Consider the following 22,828-nt stretch of genomic DNA (forward strand, 5'->3'; position numbering starts at 1 on the left):
GGGAGTGTCATAGGATTTAGCTTGCTCTATGAGATACTCCTTAGTTCGCTGTGTGGGGTCGAGTTGGGTGAAGTTGAGCTTGAGTCTGCAACTACTTTTCTGTGCCGAAATCAGCAGCAGCTTCTAGAGCCTCAGCCTCAGCCACTTCCTTTTCCTCTTTCAGCACATCCATAGATGCTTCTAATTGTGTTTTTTCTATTTTCATTCTCCTTTCTTTCTCCGCAAAGGAGAGGTGAACTTTTGCAGCTTCTGCTTTTGCCCTTGCTATGGCGGCTGCAGCTCCTGTAGGTGACCTGCTTGAATGGTAGGATGAGGCTGAAGCACGAGACCTGCTCTTGAAGGTGGATGCCTACTCCTCGGCCACAGTGTGTTGGAGGTTGTCTGTACTCTGCCGCAATTGTTGTAGGCTTCTCTTGGCGTTGTGATGGGTTAGCAGTGTCTGTTGCTTGATCCAACTTGTGGTCCTGCCCGATAGAGAGCTGTCATTTCACTATACTGTCCGCCGTATGCGTTACTGTGCATATTTTGACAGCAAGATAAATGCCTTCACATCAATAATCCTCAAAGCATGATCTCCATGTTCACAAGATTTATTGATTTGAAACAGCGTGAAACTGAAACAAAGGCAATAATGTCTCCATAAAACAATGAAATCTGTCCTAAAATACAAACTAGATATGAACGTAACTTGATATTTTGTTCACACTAACAACAAGCAAAAGCTAGGCTAACATACTGTAGCAATTAAGCTAGTGCTGTCCATCTATTCGACAAAGTAAACATACACATTCAAATTCCACAAATAATGCTCTGAAAGGAAAGATATATACTCACTGACTAAGCTTCCTAAGGCATACAACGTAAAGGATGGATGAAGATTGTAAGCAGACAACTGAAAAAGAGCACTCTGAGCTCTACAACGTCCTCCTAACAGGTCACATGATGGGTCAATTTTCTCGGTAAAGGAAAATACTCCAGATCAACACTAGGGGGAGCCAAATTCAAGGTAAGTAAAGGCTGCAGCTGTAAGAGCTACAGATAAGTATAAGAATTAGATGGAACTGAGTGCTTTTCACCAACTCAGTTCATGGACCACATACATCTCCATCTGTACAGAGCTGTCCTGGTCTGATCCTAGACATTATAGATGAAATGGAGGGACATCATTATGTCATATAGTGCAAATATGTTATTTGAATGAGATACAGTATGCATACACATTATAGGTGAATGTAAAATGTAGTATTGCACAATAGAAAATTGAATGGAATCATGGATACAGACTAACACCTCTGGCTCCCATAATATGTCCACGTGTCCTCTATGACATTCATTGCTGTTCAAGATCGTTGTACTCATAGAAATTGAATCTAGCATCTCATCAGCGTGCGCTACTACGCAAAATATGTGCTTTGTTTGTAACAAAACACAGGCAGGCCACAGTTTGTTAAGATCATCTGCTCAAACATTTGCCCACGAAACAACACTGTACCTAATTCAAGAAGATCTAAATGCATATTCCCATGAACTGCTTGGCATGCAGTGGGTTAAGTTGGTACATGCGCAGACTGTTATACAGTTTGGGAAAAGGCGTCATGGAGAGGTTTGAGAGGTTTGAGGTCGCGCAGCCTCTGCCTTCTGCAATAGTCTTCCATTGTCCTCCAAAAGTGGATGAGTATTCTCTCATTAGTTATCCACTTCACCTCCTCTATTCATACACCTCTATCGTTAGACACAGGGAAGGTGGCATCACAGCACGAGGCTTAGCTAGCTACAGTACTACCAGCTTACCTCTTTGTTAGCATTAGCAAGGATGTTATGGTAGCTGCATTACTACCAGTTTACCTCTATTGCATTAACATTAAGAGGGGCCGCAGGTAGCCTAGCAGTTAAGAGCATTAGGCCAGTAGCCAAAAGGTTGCTGGTTCAAATCCCCGAGCTCGCAAGGTCGGAATAAATCTGCCGTTCTGCCCTTGAGCAAGGCAGTTAACCCCCAACAACTGCTCCCTGGGCGCCAATGACGTAAAATGCGGGATACACTTGTTGGTTGAATGTATGTAGTCGTGCAACTGATTAGATACTCCCTTTCCCTAGTTACATGCTTACCTCTTCTATATTAGCAGGGACATTATGCCAACTACATACCTACCAGCTTAAATCTTCTGTCCCTCACTGGTCTCGAACCAGGGAAACTCTGAATACATATTGACATGTCACCATCAAGAAGCGTTACCAGTAACGCCACAAATGCTGCGGCTCTTGCAGTGCAAGGGAAACAACTACTTCTAGGTCTCAGAGCGGGATATGTCTACTAACACTCCGATAACCCTTTTACATCGGCTACGCGGTGACAGCCAGTATTATCAGGGACAGACTCGGGACCTAGCCCAGATCTGTGACTCAATTCTTAATTTCTAAGAGCACAGTGATGATGTATGTTCAGACTGAGGAGAGACGCTCCTGGTCGATTGGCCAACGATAGGGGCACCACACGTGAATGGATTCCCGGAGGGACAGTGAAAATGGGGAATAATTACTACAAGTCTGTTTCCATAGAATATGAATAGTCTGGGGAATTAATTGAGATGTAGTAATAGTTACATAATAATACAATACGGAGCCATTTGAAGAATATTTGACTTGATTCATCGTGGATTCGAACATAGATATGATCAGTTTGTGTGTGGTTGGAACGCTCTTTCTCTGAGCTGGTTGGAGTGCATTTCATATTCAAGTCATTGTTTTATGCATTTTTCTCTGAGCAAAAAACCATTTTCCCCCAGTTGGATCATTTGCATATTACTCATGACTTCCAGAGTGAAAAATGGGGAGGTGGCAGTAAAGATGTTCGATGGCATTTTTTAAAATCTATTTTTCTTTTTTCTGGGGCTGCTGTGTGCCTCTTGTTGGAGACAATCCAGCATAGAAACAGTCTGGAAAGCACTTTGCAAATTGCATTGATCTCTCCGTAGACCTGCCTTCCACCTGCCTCCCATCCTAATGCGTCGCTATTACAGAAAGACACGGGGAGGCGGTGGTAAGACGGCAGGTGTGACACACACACACACACACACACACACACACACACACACACACACACACACACACACACACACACACGTCGCACTCCCAAATAAAGAGAATTCCCTATATTCTACACTCTAATTACACACTGGTCGACACGGGGGACAGACAGCGAGACAGTACTAGAGCGATAGAGCGAGGGAGGAGAGGAAGAGAAGACGGGGTCCTTTTCCTGGGAGACAGAACAAGATTAATAGACCGAGTTTAGAGAGTACAGAAAAAGGGAAAAGGATGAGAAGAAGAGAGGTGTTTTACTAGCCTAAGACTCATGGTCACCATACAGTGCATTCGGAAAGTATACAGAACCCTTCCCCGTTTCCGCATTTTGTTACATTAAAATTGATTTAATGTTTAAAATTCTCATACACACAATACCCCAAAACAGGTTTATAGACATTTTAAAAACAGAAATACCTTATTCAGAACCTTTGCTATGAGACTCAATAACTATTTTATTTTTTAACTGTATTTAACTAGGCAAGTCAGTTAAGAACAAATTCTTATTTACAATGACAGCCTACCAGGGAAAAGTGGGTTAACTGCCTTGTTCAGAGGCAGAATGACAGATATTTACCTTGCCAGCTCTGGGATTCGATCCAGCAACCTTACAGTTACTGGCCCAACACTCTCACCACTAGTCTACCTGCCGCCCCGATATGTTTGAGATGTTTCTACAACTTGATTGGATGAGGCGAGGTCAGTTCCTTGTGAATCAAAGCTGGGACCGAGACACTGAAAAACAGCTTCTATCTCAAGGTCATTAGACTGTTAAATAGCTATCACTAGCCGGCCTCCTCCCAGTCCACTGCTCTGAACTTAGTCACTGTCACTAGCCCGCTACCTTAGAGGCTGCTGCCCTATGTACATACGCATGGAACACTGGTCCCTTAAATAATGGGACACTGGTCACTTTAATAATGTTTACATACTGTTTTTCCCATTTCACATGTATATTCTGTATTCTAGATTAGGCCATCCTATTCAAATATTATTGTATAATACATAGTATATTCACAATAATGGTTGACTAGGATGGCCTTCTCTAGAATACAGTATATACATATGAAATGGGTAAAACAGTATGTAAACATTATTAAAGTGACCAGTGTTCCATGTGTATGTTCATATACTACATATTCTATCCACATACTGTCCATAATGTCTATACATCCAATCACATATACAGTCGTGGCCAAAAGTTTTGAGAATGAGACAAATATACATTTTCAGAAAGTCTGCTGCCTCAGTTTGTATGATGGCAATTTGCATATACTCCAGAATGTTATGAAGAGTGATCAGATGAATTGCAATTACTTGCAAAGTCCCTCTTTGTCATGCAAATGAACTGAATCCCCCAAAAACATTTCCACTGTATTCCAGCCCTGCCACAAAAGGACCAGCTGACATCATGTCAGTGATTCTCTCGTTAACACAGATCTGAGTGTTGACGAGGACAAGGCTGGAGATCACTCTGTCATGCTGATTGAGTTCGAATAACAGACTGGAAGCTTCAAAAGGAGGATCGTGCTTGGAATAATTGTTCTTCCTCTGTCAACCATGGTTACCTGCAAGGAAACACGCGCCATCATCATTGCTTTGCCCAAAAACGGCTTCACAGGCTCTGATATTGCTGCCAGTAAGATTCACCTAAATCAACCATTTATCGGATCATCAAGAACTTCAAGGAGAGCGGTTCAATTGTTGTGAAGAAGGCTTCAGGGAACCTAAGAAAGTCCAGCAAGCGCCAGGACCGTCTCCTAAAGTTGATTCAGCTGCGGGATCGGGGCAGCACCAGTACAGAGCTTGCTCAGGAATGGCAGCAGGCAGGTGTGAGTGCATCTGCATGCACAGTGAGGCAAAGACTTTTGGAGGATGGCCTGGTGTCAAGAAGGGCAGCAAAGAAGCCACTTCTCTCCAGGAAAAATATCAGGGACAGACTGATATTCTGCAAAAGGTACAGGGATTGGACTGCTGAGGACTGGGGTAAAGTCATTTTCTCTGATGAATCCCCTTTCTGATTGTTTGGGGCATCTTGAATAAAGCTTGTCCGGGGAAGACAAGGTGAGCGCTACCATCAGTCCTGTGTCTTGCCAACAGTAAAGCATCCTGAGACCATTTACAGGGGAGTGGGCTCACTCACAATTTTGCCTAAGGACCATCCAGGAACAGTTTGGTGACGAACAATGCCTTTTCCAGCATGATGGAGCACCTTGCCATAGGGCAAAAGTGATAACTAAGTGGCTCGGGGAACAAAACATCGATATTTTGGGTCCATGACCAGGAAACGCCCCAGACCTTAATCCCATTGAGAACTTGTGGTCAAGCCTCAAGTGGCGGGTGGACAAACAAAAGCCCACAAATTCTGACAAACACCAAGCATTGATTATGCAAGAATGGGCTGCCATCAGTCAGGATGTGGCCCAGAAGTAAATTGACAGCATGCCAGGTCGGATTGCAGAGGTCTTGAAAAAGAAGGGTCAACACTGCATATATTGACTCTTTGCATCAACTTCATGTAATTTTCATTAAAAGCCTTTGACACTTATGAAATGCTTGTAATTATACTTCAGTATTCCATAGTAAAATCGGACTAAAATATATAAAGACACCGAAGCAGCAAACTTTGTGGAAATTAATATTTGTGTCATTCTCAACACTTTTGGCCACGACTGTACATATATATATATATATATACAGTACCAGTCAAAATGTTTGGACACACTTACTCATTCAAGGGTTTTCCTTTATTGTTACTATTTTCTACATTGTAGAATAGTAGTGAAGACATGATAACTATGAAATAACACATTTGGAATCATGTAGAAAGCAACAACAACAAATCAAAATATATTTGAGATTTGAGATTTTTCAAAGTAGCATCACTTTGCCTTGATGACAGCTTTGCACCATCTTGCCATTCTCTCAATCAGCTTCAAGAGGTAGTCACCTGGAATGTATTTCAAATAACAGGTGTGCCATGTTAAAAGTACATTTGTGTAATTTCTTTCCATCTTAAACAAACTATTCCCATGGTGCCCCAGGTTACTGAGTTAATTGTTACATGATTCATTTAATTATGTAATAATAAACATAGTTAATTATTCAATAAATAGCATGTCATCACATTAACGATAGCAACGTCATGACACTACTTTGAAGAATCTGAAATATAAAATGTATTTTGATTTGTTTAACACTTTTTGGTTACTACATGATACTATATGTGTTATTTCATTGTTTTGATGTCTGCACCATTATCCTACAATGTCGAAAATAGTAAAAATAAAGAAAAACCCTTGAATGAGTAGGTATGTCCATCTTTTGACAGGTACCGTATATATAAAACAAAAGCTAGACAATCAGGGAACATCGAAATTCCAAAAGCGATGGATAGTGGACACTTTCTTGCACGTTTTGACGGTGAGGAAATATAATACATTTTAAGTGTGGCCCTCTGAACCTCGGTCGAAGACTGAATCTGGCCTGCTGGGCAAAATTAGTTTGACACCCCTGGTGTAGAGGGTTAGAAAAGGGCAAGGAGGTGAAGACGTTTCCTCTGCAGATGAAGAAAGAAGAGGAAAAAGGGAGAGGGCTGTGGATGTCCAGAGTAGGGGGTAGAGGTGCCGATGGAGCTCAAGAGGGTTAGAGAGAGGTGTAAGAGGTAGAGAGGCATGGAGGGTGAGGTCTTACCTGTGCAGATGGAGCCGTTCCCTACGTAGCCAGGCTTGCAGGTGCACAGGTGGCCTCTGATGGTGTTGGTGCAGATGGCATTGTCGTCACAGGAGCTCTGCCCACTTGCACACTTGTCATGTTCTGAGGGAGAGATGCAGCAGGGTCAGACTGTGTGGTAGTGTCTGTCTGTCTGTCTGTGAGCGTATAGACTACTTGGTTGTGTGCGAGTGTATTTGTATCATGAATGCATGTTTGTGTTTGGTTGTGTCTGTGTTTGCATGCCGAGTGTGAGCGTGCATCCATCCTGAAGGGTCAACGTCACATGTTTTCATTCAACAGTGTACTTTATATCTGAGCTGCTGTACCGAGGGGCTGGTCTGAGCAATCAGCCTCACGGAATAGGGAGTGGGTTTGCACCACAGGCAGTGTATGATCAACCACCATCTGTAGCCACTCATCGCTGCAAAAAAACAGCATCTCATTTACTCACCTACTTCTGGTTGTCCATGACAGGTTGTGTAACACAAACACAGCCAAAAGACATATTGAATGCAGTTAACGATTCAAACTTCGCCACACACTTGATCTTATGCTGTGGTAAACCGTGGTAAACTGTATGCGTTCCGGTGGAAGTTCAGTCAATTCAATGGGAGGCAATTCTCATCTGCCGGACTAGGCTCCAGTAAGTACAGTGTGTTGCATGAGTTGGATTTGTATGTTGCTTTGCCTTGTGAATGGTGAGACTTGGGGCAGACGGACTCTCCAGTGTGCTCTCCCTCTTGCTCTTTCTCCTCCTCTCTATGTTCCTCTCCCTCCACTCTCCTCTCCCTCCTCTTCCTCTCTCCTCACACCTCCTTCCTCTTCCACTCTATCCCTCAAAGCATCTCTAACTCTCACTCGGTCTCTCTTTCACTTACGCACACAATCTCACTCTCCCTTCCTCTCTTTCTTTTTCTCAGCCATACACCTACTCTGTAATAATCACCTCTCAGGGGTTTCCATAATAAATTGTGTTACAGTTACAACACGTCTTCCTTTATACACATACACACATATATACAGTATCATCATAAAGCTACACAGCACTTGCATTCAATCAATTGATCATTAATCAAACTGATTTTTATAAAGTCCTTAGTGGACAGATTGTTTCTCATTGTGTGTTTGTTGGACTGATTGCAGCATTGCAAGCAAAGCACAGTGTTGCTCAACTCACCCTGTCTTGCCTGATAGACATCGACAGAGTTAGATAATGTTAGCTGATTAGTTACAAAGATGGGATAGTTTCCAAAGGAATAGCACTGGTAGAAACAGGAACAAAAAATCCACTTCTTAGCTGGCTATGTAAACAGATATTACTGCAAGTCAATATAATTTGAGCTCCACGGCACTGGCTTCTAGCATAACACGACAGCTAAGCAAGCTGTCAAATAATAGGAAACATGACAAACCATAACCTAAGTCCAACAAATAACCAAACATTAATCTAATCTGTAATTCGTGGTTAGTGAAATGGTTGTCTGTATGGCTAATGTTAGATACTGAACGGGAAAACTTGACGTTTCGCAAGCGCAGCACACCGTTAATGTTACAGCCACACAACTATTCTAGCTAGCCTGACAGACAAATCTGACAGTTAGATAGCTAACTACCTATCTAGCTATAGCAAACAGCTTGGGTCATTTCCATATGAATTACTTCAGTAGAAACAAGACAAACCACTCAACTAGTTAGCTGAGGGGCCTAATATGCTGACCAAACCAGATGCATGCGTGCGTCTGAGCGTGCCATCGTGTGCTTGCTGATTTCGTACCCCCACACCAGACACGGTCAGGACTCACCGGTAGAAGTATCAAAACCAACTCTGAACCAATTATATTAATTTGTGGACAGGTCGAAAAGCATTAAACATTTATGGCAATTTAGCTAGCTAGCTTGCTGTTGCTAGCTAATTTGTCCTGTGATATAAACATTGGGTTGTTATTTTACCTGTAATGCATAAGATCCTCTACTCCGACAATTAATCCACATATAAAACCGTAAACCGAATTCATCTCTCCTTCCTCAGGCTTCTTTTTCACTTCTTTGGACTTTATATGGCGGTTGGCAACCAATTTTATGGTGCATTACGACAACCGACTGGATTGTGGACGTCAGTTCATCTTTCAATCACCCACGTGGGTATATGCTCCTAAAAACCAGTGAGGAGATGGGAGAGGACGGACTTGAAGCCCGTTGAGCTTCACAAATAGAACTTGTTTCTATTTTAGCGCCTGGCCATGCAGACGCTCGCTGAGGCACGCGAGTGTTGTGGTTTGCATGTAAAGCTAAACACTGCTCCCCAGCTGATCATGACAGTACTCGCTAATCTGAGAGCTATTCTCCAAGTTTCACAAAATCAAACATCCACAACACCAAACTTATATCTGCTGTTTACTTACTTCACTCACCTCTACCTCAGCGTTGCTTTCAAAGTGCAAGGACGTGTCTAAATCAGTATCACCAACCGACATAGATACAACCTCTTGCACAGTGAAAAGTCATGGCCGCTTCGGCGCCATTATTTTGAGTTAATGAAGTGAAATAAACGTTAAAAAATCCTTTCCTCCTGAGATCCGAAAAAAATGAAATGTTACCAATAATTTTTTTGGGGGGATTTTTTATTTATATTTGATTTTAAGTGCAAATTTTCCTCTGTAGTTGTAATCAGGACATAAATATTACATAGTTGCGGCATCCACTACAGAAGACATTTCTTGATAAACTCTTACTTAATGTGAAAGAATTATTACACAGTCCTGACAACTCACTTAAACTATTCCTGAGATGGTCACTTACTAAAAACATTTTGAATATCAAACTCACAAAAATAATAATTCATAATTACAGACACTTTTCAAATTTTGATATATTGTGATGGCAGCCATTTTTTTGTACATTTATTTAATTAAATGTATTTAACCTTTATTTAACCAGGAAGGGCTCATTGAGATTTGAAATCTCTTTTTCAAGAGCGTCCTTGCCAAGACAGGCAGCAACAAGTCATCACACAATTACAGACAGACAACATGAAAAACTACATGTAATCTAGTAAAAAAACATAGAATTCACAAGAGTATAAAGCAGCAAATTAAAAATATTGACAGGTCAGGGAATCAGCCTAAAAATCATTCATCAATGATTTAAAACCACAAATCGGGACAAGTTCTTCCAGTTTAAAAGTATTTTGTAAGGCGTTCCAAGTCAATGAGTACATAAAAGCCCTTTAACCAAATTCAGTTTGATCATTTGGAACAGTTAGCAGGATAAATCCCTGCATACGAAGAGAGTACCCACCACATTTCTCAACAATAAAAATGCCCAAATAAAATGGTAGTAAACCCCAAATGGCTTTGTAAATCAAGTATTAAAAGAGCCTACGATTGACTAGAGAAGGCCAGCAAACCCTGGTATATCATGTTCAGTTGTGCATAAGAGTTTTGCAATTAAAAAAAATCTCAATGCTCCATGGTAAAGGGTGTCAATTGATCTCAAACACTGAGCGGAAGCATTCACATATAAAATATCTCCATAGTCAAGTATAGGCATAAATGTATCTGATACTAGCCTGTTTCTGGCTTCAAAAGGAAAACAGGCCTTTTCCTAAAATAAAATCCCAACTTCACCTTAAATCTTTTTGTAAATTGTTGAATATGCAATTTAAAAGAGAGGCAGTCATCAATTAAAATGCCAAGATATGTGTATGAGGTTACAGTCTCAATCTCATTGCCCTGACAGGTAGTAATAGGTGAAAGATTCAGAGGTCTATATCTTGCTTTAGAAAACACCATTAGTTTAGTTTTGTCAGTATTGAGGATAAGCTTCAATTGACATAAGGTATGTTGAACCGTATAAAAAGTAGTTTGCAAGTTCTGGAAAGCTTTTGTGAGAGACGAGGCACAACAATAAATAACAGAATCATCAGCATAAAAGTGAAGTTGCGCATTTTGCACATTTATGTCTAAATTATTTATATAAATAGTAAATAAGAGGGGACCAAGTACAGAGCCCTGGGGCACACCATTACAGACAGACAATTTAATAGACATGAGCCCATCAAATTGAGTGCACTGGGCTCTATCAAACAGATAGTTAGCAAACCATGCAACTGCATGTTCCGAAAGACCTATGCTCGACAATCTCTGCCTCTGTATTACATGATCAACTGTATCAAAAGCCTTAGAGAGATCATGAAGATAACATATGTGATATCATTGGAAAGCCAAGAATGTCCTATCAAAGGGAAAACAGGACTTAATACAATGATTTGCATTGCCTCTGAGATACTGACCAAAAACTGATAACCACTAGAGGACAAACATAAATTGGGTCTCAGGTCAGTATACCCTGGTTCCAGTTTCTGGTTGATGACAATAGCAATGCAAATACTGTTTGCAATATTAATAAAGATAAAAAAATATTTTTGTTATATTATTGTTTGAAAGTATGTATATTAATTGATCCAGCTTATAAGCAATACAAGACTATTTTATTGTGGTGGAAGATTATAATATGGTTTTAAATATGTCAAAATACAAACTATCCCCCAAATGCAAAAATATCATTGATATTTTGGAACTATTGGATATATGGAGGCTTAAAAATCCTGATCTAGTGAGATATACAGTACCAGTCAAAAGTTTGGACACACCTACTCATTCAAGGGTTTTTCTTTATTTTACTATTTTCTACATTGTGGAATTAACACTTTGAAATAACACATATGGAATGATGTAGTAACCAAAAAAGTGATAAACAAATCAAAATATATTTTAGATTCTTCAAAGTAGCCACCCTTCGCCTTGATGACAGATTTGCACACACTTGGCATTCTCTCAACCAGCTTCACCTGGAATGCTTTTCCAACAGTCTTTAACCCTTTCACACGTACCATCACACGGGTGTGATCGTTCTACAGTGGTCCCTGAAGCGTACGATGTGATTAGAACACTCATTTAGAACACTCTTTTAGAACGGCCAGTTTCGAATGACGCAACTATCAGCATCAGCAACACAGTCCTTATAAAGTTATGTCCAGAATGTGAGCAGTTTATTTTTGGATGCATTGTTCAGATATTCACAGAAGTATCTATAGCATAACAAAATCATTCTAACCGGAAAAATGTATGCTACATTTAACTACATACATTAGCTAATAGCGATTACTATGTAGAATTAATCACATCACAGGTAAGCTCACCGTTGATCAAAATAATTCAGTAAAACACTTTCTAAAAATCGAAAGTAATCCAACCCTTAGTTTCAGCACGCAGAAAGGCTTTTTTTCCTCACAGAAACCAAAGATAAGAGAAAACAAGATGAGTTTGGTCTGTTTATAGAATGCATGTTGAAGGGGTGTGTCGTCTACCATCATTCACATCCCACATTCACTTCCTGAAGTTCTCAAAAAATGAGTGGACCCTTACTCACCTCATTTTGTTATAGCATCTTTGGTCCGACAGACGATCAAGTGAAACCCAGAGTGCAATGTATGTCAACAAACATGGCTCCACACACATAGCTGGAATTATCTTAGCTCATCATAATCAGTACAACCTTCAAACATTATTTTATACACATACATGTGCCCATTACAATCTATGCAAAAATCGGAATGCATAAAATAGTAAATATATCAATAATACCACACAATATTTTCTGATAGTGATTTATTGATCGAAATGGCGCGTGCAGGCAGTCAATCGCGTAACCTCTCACTCCCACTCTGAGCCATTCAGTGTTGTTGTTTATGTATGTAGCTAATGAGCTAAGCTGTAGCATTAGCAATGTCTTTCAAAAGGAGACAACTCAGAAGTGTGGAAATTCTGGAGATTTAAAACAATTCTGACACTGAGTCTGAAAGTCAGGAATCGGATTCTGACAGTGACAGAGGACCCCTTGTCTGAGGGCCCCTTGTTCACTGACAAAGTCCCAGTTCCATTAGAATATGCTGGTGGTGATGGAGGCAGACCGATAGTGGATGAAGTACAGGAGTTCTGTGGTAGCTGGAAGACTGCCAGCCATTTCACCCCTCCTGGCCCTGCTGTTTGTGTTGATGAGTCCCAGTCTGGAGTGCAACGCCCCTTGCCATTTCCATCTGAGGCAGAGTGCTTCAAGTTGTTTCTGACAGAGGAGCTGATGGGAGATACAGGATAAGAGAGAGCCAGGAGTAGGGGGGACAACATCAATTAGTGAAATGTATACATTCCTGGTGACAGTCCTTCTCATGGGATAGTAAATAACTCCCTAAGAGAATACTGGAGCATAGATCCTATGTTTGCAACTCCCTTCTTTGCCACCCTCTTTTCCCAAGACTGCTTTCTAGTTCTGCTGCTATGACTGCATTTCATCAACAATGCTACTGCCATCCTAAATGACCCGTTATACAAAATAAGAAATGTTAACAGCTGGCAGTAAAGTGCCACGACAAACAAGACGTCCATTTCCTCTCTACTGTCCATACAGCAACCATGTCGGCCACAGGAAAGGTGGACCACCTGACGGGAGAGAGAAACAAACCAGACAGAGAAACATCAAACCAGACTGCGTGCTTGACTATAACCTCAAAATGAGGGCAGTGGATAAGGCTGACATGATAAAGCTGACATGATAAACAGCTTTGTGGAATGCACTCAGAAAACAACCAAGTGGTTTAAGATACTTTTACATTTTTCCAGGTTAGATTCAAAATACAACATGTCAATACTTCTGACGCATTTAGCATTGTTTTACAGAGCTAATAGAATAATGTAACTAACTACATAAGCACGATTGAATATAACACCATAAAAGGTGAGTAACATGAGTAACGTCACCTCGTGTGTCCTTGGTTATAAGGAATATACACAAATATATTATGCTCCATACACACAGTGAGCTACTGTAGAAACGGTATAACACGACACACAGAAACTATTATGACGTAATTAGGCACTTACTTTGATAGAAACGCAGTCTTGATTTGAAGATGGGTGTCTGTAGTGACGCCTCTAGCACTGAGACGCTGTGCTACTTGGGAGTCATAAGTCCAGGGTAGCTTCAAAATACAACATGCAAATATTTCCCTGACGCAATTAGCATTGTTTTCCAGAGCTAATAGAAGAATGTAGCTAGCCACCTAATCATTGAGTATAACACCATAAATGTTATGAAATGAGTGACGTTACATCGCGTGTCCGCGGTTATAAGGAATATACACAAAAACACTATGCTACAGCAGAAAGGACATAACACGACATGCATAAACTATTATAACGTAATAAGGCACTTACTTTGATAGAAACGCACGTTTCCAAAGTTACTATTGGTAACAAAAACGACTTTGATTGCGATGCAGGCAACAGACGGAAAATGTGAACACGTGTGTGCAGGACAGCAGATGAGCAAATGTCTGCAGACTTGAACTGCACAAACAATTGAGAAGTGTTTGGGGAATTTTGTCCGGTCAGAAATGACCCAAAAATGTATTGGTCCACAAAAGTAAAGATGACTACTTTTATGTGAATGAATGAGGCGGAACACACCTCAATTCAAACTGTTATTAGAAAATAAAGAACTTGTCAGAAAATAATTTTAAATTGACAAGTTGAAAACAGCCTATAAATATAAACAGGCTGCGTGCTTTGGTTTGAGGGCAGCGACGATTAAATGTGCTGTTACGTAACAATCACATTCTGGAATGGAGAGAACGTTCTAACATCATGTCCATAAAAAAAAACTCACGCTGGGGCGACCGCTAGATATATTTGGAACTCACGCATGAAAGGGTTAATATTACGTTTTCTGTATTTTGAATTTGGCGCCCTGCAATTTCACCGGATGTTGTCGAGGTGGGTTGCTAGCGGGACCCCTGCGCCAGAAAGGTCAAAAGTTGCAGCGTACTGCAGCACAGCTTACATAGTGCTGCAGAATTCTATGGCACGTTATTTAAAGGATGAACCACTGTTGGCATCATTTAGCCAATAAAATGTATTTTTTTAGGAAGTTTAATTTATTATTAACTTCTTCAGGCTGCAGGGTGAATATTGAAAAAACTGGAAAATATGTGCACATTTTCAAACGGCCTCTTAAGAAATTTTTGATTTTACAATATGCATATATTTACTACTGTTGGATAGATAACAGTCTATAGTTTCTAAAAACGTTTGAATTATTTCTCTAAGTGGAACAAAACTATTTTTACAGCCATTTTCCCAGCCGAATTGAGATTTCCAAAATGCGATGTGTCTCTTTAAGACCTTGTCTATACAAGGTCATGACACTTAGGACCGTAGAAACACGTTATACGCCTTCATCTGGGTGTAATGCGGAAGTGAGAGTTGAAAGGAGTCGAATATCTCTTCCATGGACTGAATACCACATCTTCTTGTGAGACCTGCGCAGTTAAAAAAAAATTCCGGGCGCGAGGCAGAATCTGGACTCGGCTCATGGAAGACGCTCGTTTAAGGTGAATATGACCTCTTCCTACGATATTATTTGATACATGTCACAAAATCATCCTAAAGTATGTTTTTTCAATATACTTTAATTATATTATTGCAATTTATTCTGGACTTTAGACGTGATGCTTTGGAAGAATTTTTTGAAGAAAGACAGATTAGCGCCGCACGGCCGTTGTGCTTGCTAACCAAAGAGGGAAATATTTCGTTCTGGAACCCAACTAAAGACTGTACTGGACATTGGACCCCGTTACAACATTCTGATGGAAGATCAACAAAGATAAGGACCCAATTTGGGATGCTTTTTCATATATCTGTCGAACTGTGCTATGCTAGCGCTTGACTAGAATCAATGCTGCCGTATGCTAGCTAATGTTGTAAGCTAATATAACGATATATATTGTGTTTTCGCTGTAAAACACTTAAAAAATCGGAAATATTGGCTCTATTCACACGATATTTGTCTTTCATTAGCTATCCACCATATGTTTTTCTGAAATGTTTTATGAGGTGTAATTAGTAGTTGACGTTGGTGTCTGTATTTTCTCTGGCTACTCCCGGTCGATTTCAGACTGTAGCTAGGATGTAGCTATGATGGGAGCTGCAATGTAAAACTGATTTATAGCTAAAATATGCACATTTTTTGAACAAAACATAGATTTATTGTGTAACATGTTATAGGACTGTCATCTGAGGTAGTTTTTTCTAGGTTCTTTAGGTTGGTTCTAGGTTAGTTCGGTTGGCTTGTGCATGCTACTTGAATCATAATTCATACATCATAATCATAATCATACGTGTCTGTCCACTTTTGTATTTGGTGGTGAGCTAACATAAATATATGTGGTGTTTTCTCTGTAAAACATTTAAAAAATCGGACATGTTGGCTGGATTGACAAGATGTTTATCTTTCAAATGCTGTATTGGACTTGTTAATGTGTGAAAGTTAAATATTTTAAAAAAATAGATTTTGAATTTCGCGCCCTGCAGCTGTTGTCATATTCGTTCCGACGTCGGGCTTGCAGCCCAAACAGGTTTTAAGATAGACACTTACCGGACAACTGTGGGTATGGAGCTAACTAGATAGATTGGTTAAAACTGCTTTGGGCTCATTGGGACGCTAGCGTCCCACCTCGACAACATCCGGTAAAATTGCAGAGCACCAAATTCAAATTACAAAAATAGTAGTGTTATACATCGGTTAAAAGATTAACTTGTTAACCTGTCTAGGATCAGCGTGGCGCTAGCGGCACACCCCCCCCCCCCCACTGAAAAACCAGTGCCGCGAAATTCAAAAAAAATATTTTTTTAAAATATTTAACTTTCACACATTAAAGTCCAATACAGCTAATGAAAGACACAGATCGTGTGAATCCAGTCAACATTTCCGATTTTTAAAATGTTTTACAGGGAAGACACAATATGTAAAGATGTACATCTATTACCTAAAAACACATTAGCATAATCCACCATCTTTTATTTGTCCACCAACACCAGTAGCCATCACCAATTCGGCTAAACTAAGATATTTATAGCCCCTAACCAACAAAAAAACTCATTAGATGACAGTCTGATAACATATTTATGGTATGGGATAGGTTTTGTTAGAAAAAAGTGCATATTTCAGGTAGACTTCATAGTTTACAATTGCACCCACCATCACAAATGGACTAGAATAATTACAATGAGCAACGTGTTTACCTAACTACTAATCATCAAACATTTCGTAAAAATACACAGCATACACGAATCGAAAGACACAGATCCTGTGAATACAGACAATATTTCAGATTTTCTAAGTGTCTTACAGCGAAAACACAATAAATCGTTATATTAGCTTAGCACATAGCAATTAGCAGCCCAGCATTGATTCTAGCCAAAGTGAGCGATAAAAGTCAACATCGCCAAAAGATATTAATTTTTTCACTAACCTTCTCAGAATTCTTCCGATGACACTCCTGTAACATCACATTACAACATGCATATACAGTTTGATCGAAAATGTTTATATTTAGCCACCAAAATCATGGTTAGACAATGTGAAATGTAGCTCAGTTGGTCAGAAAATGTCCTTGCGCCACTTAGACAGTGATCTACTCTTATACATAAATACTCATAAACGTGACTAAAAAATACAGGGTGGACAGGGATTGATAGACAATTTAATTCTTAATACAATTGCGTTATTACATTTTTTAATTTATCCTTACTTTTCAATACAGTTTGCGCCAAGCGAAGCTACGTCAAAAAACATGGCGTCCTAAGCCACTAAAATGTTTCGACAGAAACACGATTTATCATAATAAAAATGTCCTACCTTGAGCTGTTCTTCCATCAGTATCTTGGGCAAAGGATCCTTTCTTGGGAGAAATCGTCTTTTGGTGGAAAGCTGTCCTCTTGCCATGTGGAAATGTCAACTGCGTTCGGGATGAACTGAAAAGCGTGCCCAACTTTTCACATCGTTGCAAAAATAAATGTCCCAAAATCGCACTAAACGGATATAAATTGCTATAAAACGCTTTAAATTAACTACCTTATGATGTTTTTAACTCCTATAACGAGTGAAAAGATGACCGGAGAAATATAACAGGCTAAACTAACGCTTGGAACAAGTGCGCGCCGGTGTCCTCTTGGCTCATGACGCAGCTCCCAAAGAATGACTAGCTTCAGGGTTTTTTCATTTGTAGGGCCTGTGAACGCGCAATCGACCCCGTTGGAATCGTCATCACGTAAAGGCATCCAGGGGAAGACGTAAGAAGTGTCCGTATAGTCATAGCAACGACAGTGCCCTTTTAAATGACTTCAGAACAGTGGCCAACATTTCTCAAATCTGACTCCATGTCAGGGAAATTGCTGTAGAATGGGCTCTGTTCCACTTAGAGACAAAATTTCAACTCCTATAGAAACTATAGACTGTTTTCTATCCAATAATAATAATAATATGCATATTGTACGATCAAGGATTTTGTGGGAAGCCGTTTAAAAAATTAGCCAAATTAGCATAAGTAGTCTAAACAGCGCCCCCATCCCCAACAGGTTAATCCAGCCACTTTGTCAGATTTCAAAAAGGCTTTACGGCGAAAGCATACATGATATTATCTGAGGACAGCGCCCGCATACAAAAGCATACAAACATTTTCCAACCAAGAAGAGGCGTCACGAAAGTCAGAAATAGCGATAAAATAAATCACTTACCTTTGAAGATCTTCCTCTGTTGGCAATCCAAAGGGTCCCAGCTACACAATAAATGGCCGTTTTGTTCGATAAAGTCCCTTTTTATATCCCAAAAACTCTGTTTTGTTGGAGTGTTTTGTTCAGTAATCCACTGGCTCAAAGGCGGTCAAAACATGCAGACGAATACATCCTAATAGTACCGGTAAAGTTAATCGAAACATGTCAAACGATGTTTATAATTAATCCCCAGGTTGTCAATTATCTAAATAATCGATAATACCGGACAATAGCGTATTCAATAGGAAGGAAAAAGATCGAAGCGCACGCCCACAGTCACAGTCACACGCACAAAGACCACTTAGACCACTTACCAAAAGGTATTTTTCTTCGTTGTTTTTCAGAAAACAAGCCTGAAACCATGTCTAAAGACCGTTGACATCTAGTGGAAGCCATAGGAACTGCACTCTGGGCCGTAAATTCTTATATAGTCAATAGGCTTTCAATGGAAAACCACTCACATAAAAAAAAAATCCCATTTCCTGGATGGATTTTCCTCGGGTTTTCACCTGCCATATCAGTTCTGTTATACTCACAGACATTATTTTAACAGTTTTATAAACTTGAGTTTCTAAAATTGGATAGAGTGTTTTCTATTCAATGCTTCCAATTATATGCATCTCCTCGCTTCTGGGCCTGAGTAACAAGCAGTTTACTTTGGGCACCTCATTCATCCAAACTTCCGAATACTGCCCCCTACCCCTAAGAAGTTTTAAGTGTCAGCCACTGTTACCGTTAATGCTAGTTTGACCACCTGAAGGCATCTTTGAGAAGCCTTCAATAGTGGCTGCACTAGAGAATTTGAAACCTTTTTTTTGTAAGAACATTGTATATGGGACTGATTTTAAGACATTTTGCTAAATTAATTTGATTAATATTATGGTGTTTCTATTTCAAGAAAAATGAAAAACTAGGATGGAACAGAAAATATGGCGCTGTACAACGTGACGGTCGGGAGTAGGCTACAGTACTAAGATCATAACATTTCAACACCCTGATTGTATAATTGTAGTCTAACCAATACCCAAATGGAGATTCAGTGAAAATAAAAATCTCATAGATTTTTCAAGACCAGTCCCCATGCTTGTCTCAGAGCAGCGCTAAACGGTGCTAAAATAGTTGACCACAGTGGGTAGGCTATTGCTTCAAATCCACTTCAATATGCTCTTTAAATAAATAAGACCTACACCACTTTTAACAGCGCATTACATACGGGTCTCCCGGTGGTGGCCGACACGGATATCAAAACTGCATCTGTAGCACCGCATTTTGCACTGTGATGCAGTTTCTTAGACCACTGCGACACTCGGGGGGCTATTATAATACTGTACATGTTGTCCAGGTCAGGATAACCAAAACATTTCTTTGTTAAAGACCATCAGAAAGAATGTTGGTACTTATTTATTTTGATCCAAAGCCATGAATGAGTGAGTCACTCAGCTTTATGTAGGTGCAAGGGCTATTTGACTGTGTCATCAACTTGATAATACACTGCTCAAAAAAATAAAGGGAACACTTAACTTCTTGAGAATACAGGGGGTGCTGTTTTCGCATTAGCATAATTTCCTCTACAGATTAAACTGCCTCTTATTCAATTATTGCTCTTACTATATGCATATAATTAATACCATTGGATAGAAAACAATCTATAGTTTCTAAAACCGTTTCAATTTTGTCTCTGAGTGAAACAGAAGTCATTTGACAGCACTTTCCCTGACCAAGAAGAAGAATGCAAGATGTGTATGCTCGCTTCAACGCTCTGCCTATATATGGTCACGCCACCTATGACCCGAAACACACTTCATTCGTCTTCCTCTGGGTGTCAAGAGGACGTCAGAGGAGACATTTTTTGTTTATCTTGTACTGACGTGAAATAAGACCTATTTCTTTGGCGTGACCGACAACTTCCGGTTCTCTGAATCGCGCGATTTGGAGGTGCGATTGTCTACTGTTTTGCTGCCGTTACGGATGAAAACTATCTCCGTCTCGAAGTTTGTTTGATACATGTGACCATATCATCTTAATGTATGTTTTTTCAATATAGTTTAATCAGATTATTTGAATTTTTTCGGGAGTTTTGCCGTGTTCCATTCTGTGACTTTTTTTACTTTGGCCAGTCGACCAGAACATATGCTAAATGAAGAGGGAAAGTTGCCATTATGAATGGATTGAACGACTCATCAGGACTAAGGACACCTTGATCAACATTCTGATGAAAGATCAGCAATAGTAAGACCCAATTTACGATGTTATTTCATATATTTGTCGTGCATGTGAACTGGTTGGGGGCGCCCAGCTGGTTCTGGCTGGCGTGGCTATGCTAATTTAGCGCTACATTTTGTTTTCGCTATAAAGCATTTAATAAATCAGAAATATTGTTTGGATTCACCAGATGTTGGGCTATCAATATCTGTACGCTGTGTATTTTTTCTGAAATGTTTTAAGACAAGTAATTAGTTATATGACGTTGGTCTCTGTAATTGTTCTGGCTGCGTCGGCACTATTTCAGATTGCAGCTGCAATGTAGAACTGTGATTTATACCTGAAAAATTCACATTTTTCAAAAAAAAACTATGCTATACCATAAATATGTTATCAGACTGTCATCTTATGAAGTTGTTTCTTGGTTAGTGGCTATATATATTTTTATTTAGTCGAATTAGTGATAGCTACTGACGCAGGAAAAAACTGTTGGAGTAAAAAAATTGTGTCTTTTGCTAACGTGTTTAGCTAATAGATTTACATATTGTGTCTTCCCTGTAAAACATTATAAAAATCTGAAATGGTGGCTTTATTTACAGGATCTGTATCTTTCATTAGGTGTCTTGGACTTGTGATTTAATGATATTTAGATGCTACTATTTAATTGTGACGCTATGCTAGCGATGCTAATCAGTGTGGGGGGGGGGGGGTGGGGGGTGCTCCCGGACCCGGGGTAGGTGCTCGGTAGAGGTTAAACAACACAATGTAACTCCAAGTCAATCACACTTCTGTGAAATCAAACTGTCCACTTAGGAAGCAACACTGATTGACAATACATTTCACATGCTGTTGTGCAAATGGAATAGACAAAAGGTGGAAATTATAGGCAATTAGCAAGACACCCCCAATAAAGGAATGATTCTGCAGGTGGTGACCACAGACCACTTCTCAGTTCCTATGCTTCCTGGCTGATGTTTTGGTCACTTTTGAATGCTGGCGGTGCTCTCACTCTAGTGGTAGCATGAGACGGAGTCTACAACCCACACAAGTGGCTCAGGTAGTGCAGCTCATCCAGGATGGCACATCAATGCGAGCTGTGGCAAGAAGGTTTGCTGTGTCTGTCAGCGTAGTGTCCAGAGCATGGAGGCGCTACCAGGAGACAGGCTAGTACATCAGGAGACGTGGAGGAGGCCGTAGGAGGGCAACAACCCAGCAGCAGGACCGCTACCTCCGCCTTTGTGCAAGGTGGAGCACTGCCTGAGCCCTGCAAAATGACCTCCAGCAGGCCACAAATGTACCAGGCGGTGTCGCTATTGTTATTTTACTGCTGCTCTTTAATTATTTGTTACTTTTGTTTCTTATTCTTATCCGTATTCTTTTTAAATACATTGTTGGTTAGGGGCTCGTTAGTAAGCATTTCACTGTAAGGTTGTATTCAGCGCATGTGGCTAATAACATTGTATTTAATTTTATTTGAATTCTACCCCTAACCTCCTTCTAAGCAAGTCTATTGTTCAGCTAATAGCCTCTTATAGCCATAATGATGCTGTACAACGTGACCGTGTGTGTTTGAAAGAGTATTTTCCAGTAAGAAACAATTTGTTTACCTACATTAGCCTACTTTGTTCCAATATTTCTGTCAATCGTTGATATTTATTCCCATAGTAATTCATTATTGATCCATAACTAAATAAACATCTGCATTTTGAAAGAGTATTTTTGTCATTATTTTATTAAGGAAAGCATAAAGATGCTGATGAAGAAATACAGTACTTTTTCTTTGCAACTCTGCCTAGAAGGCCAGCATCCCTGTCATGCCCTGGCCTTAGTATTCTTTGTTTTCTTTATGTTTTTTAGTTAGGTCAGGGTGTGACATGGGGAATGTATGTGTTTTGTAGTGTCTAGGGGTGTTGTATGTGTATGGGGCAGAGTAGAGTGCAGTTGTCTAGTTATGTCTATGGCTGCCTAGATTGGTTCTCAATCAGAGACAGCTGTCATTCATTGTCTCTGATTGGGAGCCATATTTAAGGCAGCCATAGGCAGTAGGCTTTTGTGGGTAGTTGTCTATGTGTAGTGTTTGTGTCAGCACTATTTGTCATTATAGCTTCACGGTCATCAGTTTGTTATTTTGTTAGTTTGTGTATAGTGTTCGTTTCGTGTTTTTC

At 40.0% G+C, this 22,828-nt stretch overlaps 1 protein-coding gene across 2 annotated transcripts in view; it reads right to left on the minus strand.

Moving 5' to 3' along the window:
• The window catches only part of LOC129834291 (protein kinase C-binding protein NELL1-like), a 466,854-nt gene that overhangs the window by 72,513 nt on the left and 371,513 nt on the right, over positions 1 to 22,828 (minus strand). For both annotated transcript variants that reach the window (XM_055899150.1, XM_055899149.1), the window contains exon 14: positions 6,775 to 6,897. In XM_055899150.1, coding sequence (XP_055755125.1) covers positions 6,775 to 6,897 — 123 coding nt within the window. The remainder of the gene's footprint in view (positions 1 to 6,774; positions 6,898 to 22,828) is intronic.

The sequence above is a fragment of the Salvelinus fontinalis genome, chromosome 35 (genome assembly GCF_029448725.1).
Source record: "Salvelinus fontinalis isolate EN_2023a chromosome 35, ASM2944872v1, whole genome shotgun sequence".
Taxonomy (NCBI): domain Eukaryota; kingdom Metazoa; phylum Chordata; class Actinopteri; order Salmoniformes; family Salmonidae; genus Salvelinus; species Salvelinus fontinalis.